This window comes from Merops nubicus, unplaced genomic scaffold, assembly GCF_000691845.1.
Source record: "Merops nubicus isolate BGI_N331 unplaced genomic scaffold, ASM69184v1 scaffold22302, whole genome shotgun sequence".
Classification (NCBI taxonomy): Eukaryota; Metazoa; Chordata; class Aves; order Coraciiformes; family Meropidae; genus Merops; species Merops nubicus.
The window spans coordinates 10,804-20,293 of NW_008595917.1; the positions used below are offsets into that span (position 1 = coordinate 10,804).

Below are 9,490 nucleotides of genomic sequence, written 5' to 3' on the forward strand. Positions count from 1 at the left end.
AAAACTTCTCTGCTGTGATGGTGAAGCCTGGAGCAGCTGCCCAGAGAGGCTGTGGAGGCTCCTGCTCTGGAGAGAGCCCAAACCCTCCTGGCTGTGACCCTGGGCACCCTGCTGTGGGTGAGCTGCTGGAGCAGGGGGGTTGAGTGAGGTGATCTCCAGAGATCCCTTCTCACCCCACCACGCTGGGACTGTGTGACCTGTCAGGCCCAAGGCAGCTGTGTGGGGTGGCAGCTGAACCAGGAGGGACACACTTCTGAGGGGGCTTTGCTCCCCAGCGTGTGGTTGAGCTGCATAGTCCACAGCAGGGATTAAACCCTCAGACCTTGCAGGCAGTGGCCATAGTCCTATGAAATATCCAGTCTGGGACATGGTCCCCAGGTGGTAAGAAGGTGAGCAGAGGATTTTCGGGTCCTTGTGAGGGCCTGGCCTGTGTGATGGGGGCCTCTGGGGGCTAGGGAGGGGGTCAGAGGAGGAGCATGTGGGGCAGCTGCCAATACAAATGTGTCAGCTCTCCAAACCAGCCCGGCCAGCGTGTGCTAGGAAATCCCCCCTGCACTTGAAGGATGGATTTAGGACAAGCCACCTTAATCCTATACAGCTTTGCTTACATGAATAAATGGACCACAGTGAAGGGGGTGGCTGGAGGAGTGAAGGTGCTTGTGCACGTGAGGATTTCCAGGCTCTGGCCCAGCGTGGCCGTGGTGAGCCCTGCCAGGCTTCCCCTGCAAATCCACCTTCACACCTCAGGGACTGGAAAGGGAGCTCAGCCCGTGTCAGAGCCAGGAAAGAGGGTAGTGGGGAGTGCTCTCTGTCAGTCTGGGGCTGGTTTTTTTATTCTGCATGTCACCCTACTAGCACAGGGCACATCTCCTGCTCTCTGTCAAATCAACCCCACAGGAGGTGGCTTTTAGCCCTCGCTCCTGTTTTTGCCTTTTGGAGTGCACCTGTGAAATATCATTGCCCCCCACCTTCCTAGGACAGCAGCTTCATGGTTGAGGCACGTGCTGGTCACACGTAAAACATTTCCTGCAGGTACTGCTTGCTCAGAGGAAAGCCCAAAGGGTGCTGAGCCAGCTCACCTTCATGTGCCCAAACAAAGGAAACCTGGGTGGGAAAGCAATGGGCTTATTTATTTTCTTTTCCACTTTGTGTGCCTTAAGCAGTCGGGGGTCAGAATAAGCGACGTTTTAAGGAAGGCATTAGAATATAAATGATCCTTCTTTATAATGGTTGGCCAGCATCCAGGCAACATTGAATTTCTATGTAATTTGTTTTCAGAGTGGAGCTCTTGATGAGCTAATTATCATTTTATTGCTGCTTCTGGCATCTTGTGCATCTCCACTCTGTTTAATACCCAGATAACTTAATTATGAAAAAAGCATGAAGCTTGCAAAAAAACCCAGTGGAGGCAGCACTGGAGAGGTGTGAGTGAAAGCCACAGCCTGGCTGCCAGGCATGGGGTGTTCTGTGGCAACGCCACGCCAAGATTGCACCACCAGGCTTGGTTCCTTTTGCATCTGCACAAGCCAAACGGATTCTTTTGGCTGCAACTGCCTACAAAATTGGAACAAGGAGGTGACACTCAGACACTTTTGGTTTGATGTAGACTGCACCTGCAACAGTCACCCACCACAGCAGGGGGAGTAATGCCTTGCACTGGGTTACAGGGGAAGAATGTGTTAGAGCAAGGAACGGGGAGCTTAGGCTTGTGTGGTTTATTGCAGAGCCCAAGCCCCAGCCCTCTCTGCATGTCCAAAATGCTGATCTAGCTAATTCATCGCCCTCAATGTCTCTATAAGGAAGCAGAAAAGCTAAATGCCAGACACCAAGCTCAAGTCCATGGAAAAGCTCCTGGCTCCCAGCCCTGTGCTCATTCCACTAAACAAGAGGACCATTCACTAATAATTAATTCCCACACTGTGCTATTGTATGTAAAACCTGGGTATGAAATATGCTGGGGAAGTGTAGGCTGATGATAAAACGGTACACAGTTCAAGGCAGTGCTTTTCTTTCCCGAATTCTGAGGCCTGGGGATTTTATTTATTTATTGAAAGTGTCTGTGAACAATGACTAGAAAGGGAGACGTGAAATCTCTCCTCACATGAACCCTTCCTCTACCTTCTCTTCTCTGCTTCTGCCAGTGCCTTGGATGCTGCTGTTTCCCTGGGTGGGGAGGACTTGATCCCATTCTACAACCAACTGGAAGGTGGAAGAGAAGGAGAATTCTTGAGGGTAATTACACTCGCTGTGAACACTGTCTGACAACATCTGGCTGGAACTTAAGATTCATTTATACAGGCCTGACATTTCTTTATTTTTCTGTCCGGCTCGCCTTTAACAGCAATCTCATTGATATGCCTGTTAGTAAATCTTAAAAGGAGCCTTATCTCCCCTGCCTGCTGGTGACTGAACTTTACAGCATTGCATCTGAATCCCTCACAGGAACTGGAAGACTATTTTTACTACGTGCAGCTGCGCAGCCACGGTATTGATACACTGGAGACCAGACAGGTGTCAACACATATTCCCCTGGAGGAAATTCCTTCTGTAATGAGAGCAATGGGATTTTATCCATCAGAGGAAGAGGTCAGTCAGTTGTTTTTATTGTTGTTATTACAAGGCTGATTGCATTTACCAAGTGTCACGAGGGCCAGATTCTGGCCAGTGTCGTGCTGGATGGCTCCAGAGTATGTTTGCTGCCTTTCAATGTATTTAACCTGGTCTGCATCAATATAGTAGTGGTCAGAATGTGGCAGCAAATTCCTCAAAAAGGAATGATTCTTCACCAGAGAGCTGGGCAAGCACAGGGACAGGCTGAGCAAGCCTGGAGCCTCAGAAGTGCAGCAAAAGATGTCCTCAAGGTTTTCTGGAGGTTGAGTGTTCTGCCACCACTGCAGAGGTGGATTTTCTTCAGAAGGTGAACTGAGAAAGCTGAGGAATGAATCTTCCTATGGCTCCCAGGGTAGCAGCCTCCAGCTTTCCAAAGTCCACGGGCTAGAGCACCTTGTGTGCAGTGGTGTGCCTCTGTCTCTCTGTGGCTTCCACTGGTGCTGAGCTGCTTTACGTGCAGTGTGTGGGTGGTGGGTGACGGGCTGAGTCCCTCTGGATCAGTTGAAGACTCAACCAGAGCATCCTATGTGCCACTAGCATGGCTGGGCACGTCCAGCTCCATGCAAGCACTTGTTTGGACATTGACAGAGCCTCTTTTTCTTGCTCTGCCTGGGACTGATGAAAGAATGATTTTAGTTAGAGACAGCAGCTTTTATTCCCACGAAACTTAAGGCTCTTTCGTAACTGATAAACTCTGCAGAAGCTCCCTCTGAGCTTGCCTTTCAGGTTGCAGCAGCAGAGCTTCCTATCAAACATTTCCCAAGAGCCTTTTGGCTTCAAATTTTACAGCAGACAAAGACAACTGATTTAGTAAGGGTGCTGCTGCTTCCCCTTTTGTGTCTGTTTCCACAAGGCACTTTGTATTGTATACAAACCTCATTTGTAATGTTGTAACCTGACAAAAGGGTAATTAAAGCACATACAAAAACAAAATTACTGAATCTGATGCAAGGAGATTTGAATAACGACCTCTTTGCACCAGCTACAGCCCCTGAACACAGGAGGGGTTCTCCCAAGGGACAGGGACATCAGTACATTGCTGTGCTCCCTTCATCTGTCTGTGGGGGAGGCTGTGCCCATCTCTGCTGCTGCACAGGACCACGGGCTGTGGGATGGTCTGTGAGTCAGTGCCACCCCATCTGCCTGGGCACACTCTCTGCCAGGAGAGCCAGCAGATGGGAGGCAGGACCTTTGCCACAGCCACCACCTAACAGATTTGTTTGGGAGACCCTGCAAGCAGCAAATGTTCTCTGGAACCAGGACTGCTTTGTCCCTGTGTCGAGCTGTGGTGTTAGCCCCTTGTACTTTGTGAGGTCTTTTTCTTGAGTTAGTATGGTTTTACCTCTTGGGGACAGAAAGAATATATTCCCCTGGGAGGTATCTCTGGAAGAATAACTGTTAAACCCCTCCCTGCCTCAGATCAAAATGAAAGCAGCATTTCAGGCATGGAAACAGAGGTGCTGAGCTATTGTGAAACCAGGCAACCTACAACCTGCTTCTTGAAGCGGGCAGGACAGTCTTAAAAATTCAGAGAGAATGTTTATCTCTCTCTAGAGTGTTTTAATAGAGGAAAAGCAGGAGGGAGAAAAGGCAGCTTGGGCTGACTAGCAATGCTTTGGGGAATTGGTGTTTTATTCTGTAGTTCAGTGGGGCTGATATAAAACCTAATCCCAGATCAGCTGGAGCTGAGTGAAAATGACTGTTCTTGTCTGGTGTGACACTCATTACAGGAAAAATATAAGGCTGAGCTTTCCCTCTTCCCCGGGCTTCACTCAGTGGAAAAACTTGTGACACAAGGACAAAGGCCCAAGGCTAAATGCAAAGTCCTCCCCAGGGAGATCTTGCATCAGCTTCCCTTCCCTGGGAGTCTCAAGCTTGGTCCCTGTTGGCATCAGGAGCTCTCCTGGCGTTTCCCTGCTGCTCCTGGATCTCCAAAGGGGCCGCCTCTCGGAGCAGGAGCACAATGAAGGCACGGGGCAGATCCTGCCTTTCGGGGACACATCTGCACAGCTGCCAGCTGGGCTGGCTCGCAGCACTGTGCTTCAGCAGAAGCCCCAGCGTCCAGCAGGGCCAGTGCTTGCCCACTTGCCCAAGAGGAGAGTGGGTGATCCAGCTGTGCAGGCTGTCAGCCCTGCTGAGCAGATTCCAGACTCACCTTGTGCGGTGGCAGAGCTGCACCGGGCAGGCACCGGCTCGGGGGGGCGCTTGCTGATGCTGAGCAGGGTGTGTAGGGGCTGTGGGCAGCCTGCTTGTGCTGGGGGTTCTGCAGCTGGGCGGGGTGTTTACTGGTTTGGGTCAGCCTGCCCGCTGTCCCCAGAGTGGAGGCACAGCTGGGGTGAAGGCACCCATGGCAGCTGCAAAGTCACCAAGTGCCCATGGTAAGCAAATAGAGGAAATCCACAATGACTGTGTATCTGCCACCCTGTCTTTACCTGACATCGTTGAGACAGCAAATGTGTACCTGTTGTAGCCGTGTCCTGCCAGCTGCTGAGCACCAGCTTGTTACTGGGATACAGTCACAGCATCTGTGGCACCAGTGCCTGCAGGATTATGGTACATTGGCACTCCTGAGACTGGAAACCAGCCTGGTGCTCCTCACAGAGAAACCCTGTAACCATCTGTCTCCCTCGATCTGTAGATTGAAGAAATGATAAATGAAATAAAATTCAGCAAGTACGCAGATACCGGAGAACAAGTGACAAAAATCAATTTAGAGGATTTTATCAAACTTTATATAAATCATCGACCTGCATTTGGCTTGTCAATGAGCAAAATACGACGAGCGTTTCAGGTTCTTGGTTATGATAATGAGAATGGAGACAAAGTTATTGACAGAGGAGACTTCCTGTCGCTGCTTCAGTGCAGAGGTGAGTTATTTATTTTCTAATATTAGTTTTATGCTTGCTAGTTCTGCCTTCAATTCCAGAACGTAGTCACTGCAGCAAAAAATTAATGTGGAACTATAGCCTGGTAACCAGGGCAGGCATGTGGAGCCACCCATCCTAAGGTTTTAAATTGAATAATCACATCTATTGGCTCAGCTGCACCTTTTACTGCTCTAGAAATCTCTTCTGGCTTGAGGTATCTTGTCTCTCAAATGCTGAGTGTGGATCTTGGCAAACTGCATCCTTCCTACAGTATACCTGTATTGGAATCATTGCTCACTCTTCCAGTCACATCGTCACCAGCGGGGCAGCACAAAACTGAAAAAGAGAGGGATGAGGAAGGAGGGATGAAATTTGTCAGCCCTGGATTGAATCTGTGTGTGAAAGACTGAACAGAGGGTTCAGCTGAGCCAGAGGGGGCTCTGTAAAAGCGTGTATAAAATACACTCACAGCCAGTGCCAGAGGGAGGTACAGAACACTTCACTGCCTCACCCCTGCTGCCAAAGTGCAGCTCAGCATTACAGCAGGTGAGGGGAAATGCTGTTCTACTCAGGACATCACCTGCTTCAACTCCTTGCCACAGAGTTCCTTGGAAACAAAGGATTTGGCCAATGTGAGAAAGGTTAGTTATTTATACAGATGGTGTGAATGTCCATAAATAGATACATTGGATAGGACAGTTTCATAACAGATCTATGACCTTATGCTTCAGGGCATGAGCCAACCCCTAACTGGGAACAAGTGCTATGTCCAGGTTATTCCAAGATACTAGACCAACATTTTCCTGTGCTGTCCTCTTCCTCCTCTGTGTGGAAATGGCCACAGCCATGGGCACAGTGTTACATGGGCTGTGGTTTGCCCTGTGCCATGAATTCTTCAGTGGCAACAGAAGCTCAAGCCCCTGTAAATGCAATGTTGCCTAAAGAGCTGTCTGTATCAGAATTTCTTTCTTTGATAAATATTTTTGTGCAAAATGCAGTATGTAAGAACAATTTTCCTTAGGATCAACATTTTCCTGTGTTGGGAAACATTTTGATTGGTGATGTGTATCTCTGTCTCAGAGAATCACAGAATCATTTAGGTTGGAAAAGACTTTTAAGATCATCAGGTCCAACCATTCTCCCAGCACTGCCAGGTCCCTCACCCCACATCTCCACGGCTTGGAACCCCCTCCAGGGGTGGGGACTCCACCACTGCCCTGAGCAGCCTGGCACAGCCCTGGGCAACCCTCAAGGGGAAGAAATTGTTCTTCAGCTCCAACCTCAGCCTCCCCTGGGGCAACCTGAGGCCGTTTTGGCTTGTCCTATCACTTGTTCCTTGGGAGCAGAGCCCGACCCCTCCCTGGCTCCAGGCTCCTGTCAGGAGCCGTGCAGAGCCAGAAGGTCTCCCCTGAGCCTCCTTTGCTCCAGGCTCAGCACCCCCAGCTCCCTCAGCTGCTCCTCAAACAGTGCTCTAGACCCTTCCCCAGCTTCGTTGACCTTCTCTGCCACACCCTAGCCCCTCACTGTCCTTCTCAGAGTGAGGAGCTGAATCCTCTTCCAAACTGTCCTGGTTTTTTTGCCCAATGTTCTCATTTGAGTTGACTTCTAGTTTTTGTGCTAACGCCACCATAACTCAAGGGCTGGTGTTCCTCTGCTGTGTACAGGAGAGCATATGACAGAGGCTGAGCTGGCACAGTGTCTGGCCACCCTGCTGGGCCCAGGTCCCGTGGGAGGAGGATCTCCACTGGACACCCGCGATGCCTCAGGTACTGCATTAGCATTCCACACAGCACAGCAGCAGGATGGCTTCAGTTCCCAAACAGAATCATTTACATTGCAAACCCATTGCCCCGTCAGGCCCAGAGCTGTCAGAAACGCTCAGCCGGGACTGCAAAAATAGTCCTGGAGCTGTAGATTGTCCTTCATCCGTGCAGCAATCGCACGGGTGTATCTGAAAATAAATGGACAATGAAATCTAACTGGGACCTGACAAGATTACATTGGAACTGGAATTAGAAACACACAGCAGACAGTTTACCTGCCAAAGTCCACAGGCAGGAAGGAATCCACAGCGTGGAAATGACAGCGTTGATTTCATCCAGGCAGCAATGCCCAGTGTGCCAGAGCTGTTGATAACTACTGCATTTGTCTACAATTTTTCTCTCAGCCTACACCAGTCTAGAACAGCAAATTACAGCCTTGATTTCAGCCAAGTGCCACTGCCCATTGTAACTGGAGCTGCTGGGAAGTGTCACGTTTTTTTTGTACAGTTTATCCACAGCAGTCCAGAACGGTGTCTGGTGAGTGCTGTTGGCAATGGGACACACACAGTGAAGGTGCAGCTCCTGAAGGGAACTGCCTAGCACTGCAAAGAGACTTCAGAATCCTTGGGATCCTAAAAACATATCACCAGAGTGTAAAAGTTGGCCCCTTGACCCACCTGAGGCAGGGCCCCACCGCAAGGTGAGACTCACAGCCTCACGGATTCCACACACTCGACCCCTGCTATGGTATTTTTAAAACCAGTATTTTTTCATGATTACTTTGTACATCCTTAAGAGCACTCTATCCACTTACTGCTGCTTATAAATGTTACTGGTCTGGAAAGCCATTTTTACATTGCTGTTGTGTGTTTTGTGGTCTTTTTACTGCTCTCCAGGTGCAGAAGCTTTGACTGAAGACAAAATTCCAGCGGAAATCACAGCAGAGATATTCACTGCTGCCATTCTTGGCTTGCCTATTGCTGAACCAGAAAAAAAAAGAACAGGAAAAGAGTGATGAATCTTTGATCTACAACTGCTCAGAATTACAGCTGCCACAAAGTTTTCTGTTTGCTCCTATTTTCCAGTCTCCTCAGATATATGCAATTATGTTTTGTGTCTATTAGAAAGGTCATATAGTTTCACATTAATCAGAATGTGAAACTAAATAAATGTGAAACAATCTAAAATAAGTCCCCAGTTTAGCACATCACAAACCTACAGGATCAAACCTGTGTAGGGAAACACTGGGCTGGCTGTAAAGAATGAAGCAGTGGTTGGTTGCTGCTCTGTCTTCTCACCTTGGCCACCCCATCCTTAGGTAGAACTTTCCTGGAATTCATTTTGGAGGGGTTTATGCCACGTCTCATTACATGAAGACAGTATTTATTTGTGAAACCTGACAGCAAAAGAGCAATGTAGAAGTATTGTGTTGATGAAATACATTGCCATAGTGCACAAAATGGATTTGTAACTATAAATCCAACAGAGCTCAGTGACGAGCAGAATGCTGTGTTATACATTAAAATCAGGTTTTCACTTTGGCCTTTAAAATTCACTTTTTCTTTCTGAAAGTAGTAGTTCCAATTAGTAGTGTAATACCAATGGGATGGCATCTTACTGTGTTTGTATAAACAGCATAATGAGGCTGATATAAGTTGCTGTGGAAAGATCAGTGAAGTGCTGTTGAACACGCTTCCTTCTTTACATCTTCCTCAGCATCAATTTGAATAATAATGTAGGCCCTTAAGAAGCACTGCTTTCAGTGGCAATGTTTTCTAAACAGAACGCTGTTATGTACTCTGAAAAGTATCGGTGATTGTACAATTAGTGCAAACAGCAAGGTGTGCACTAGATGCAAGTTAATGAAGGAGTCCAGCACTGGAGTACGGTGGGTGGGTGAGAGGAGAAATTATCCACGGAACGTTGCTTTGTGTGTAGCTCTGCCCACTCACCGAGATCTGCGTGTGCTCCCACTGATCCGTGTCCAAGCAGATCCTCTGCTACTTAAAACCAGCCAGATTCCAGGGAAATTACTGGAATTATTTTAGGCAGCTGAGAAACCTTACGACCGCTGAAAAAAAACCACCCCAAAACAAACACAAAACCGCATGTTATGGATTTATTAAGTATCCTGTTTAACGAGGCAGATGTTTTGCTTAACAGGACGCGCTGGCAATCCCCGCGCTCGAGGTCTGCGGCGGTGTCACAGCACAAGGGCCGAACGGGGCTGTCACTCGCCCTGAACCGGCT

The 9,490-nt window shown here is 48.6% G+C and overlaps 1 protein-coding gene across 1 annotated transcript in view; it reads left to right on the forward strand.

Annotated features, from left to right (window-relative positions):
- WDR66 (WD repeat domain 66) overlaps window positions 1-8,255 on the forward strand; it is an 18,322-nt gene extending 10,067 nt beyond the window's left edge. The window contains exons 16-20 of the mRNA XM_008936230.1: window positions 2,142-2,232; window positions 2,443-2,586; window positions 5,249-5,477; window positions 7,142-7,243; window positions 8,137-8,255. Of these exons, the coding sequence (XP_008934478.1) occupies window positions 2,142-2,232; window positions 2,443-2,586; window positions 5,249-5,477; window positions 7,142-7,243; window positions 8,137-8,255 (685 nt within the window). The remainder of the gene's footprint in view (window positions 1-2,141; window positions 2,233-2,442; window positions 2,587-5,248; window positions 5,478-7,141; window positions 7,244-8,136) is intronic.
- The last annotated feature ends 1,235 nt before the right edge of the window (window positions 8,256-9,490 follow it).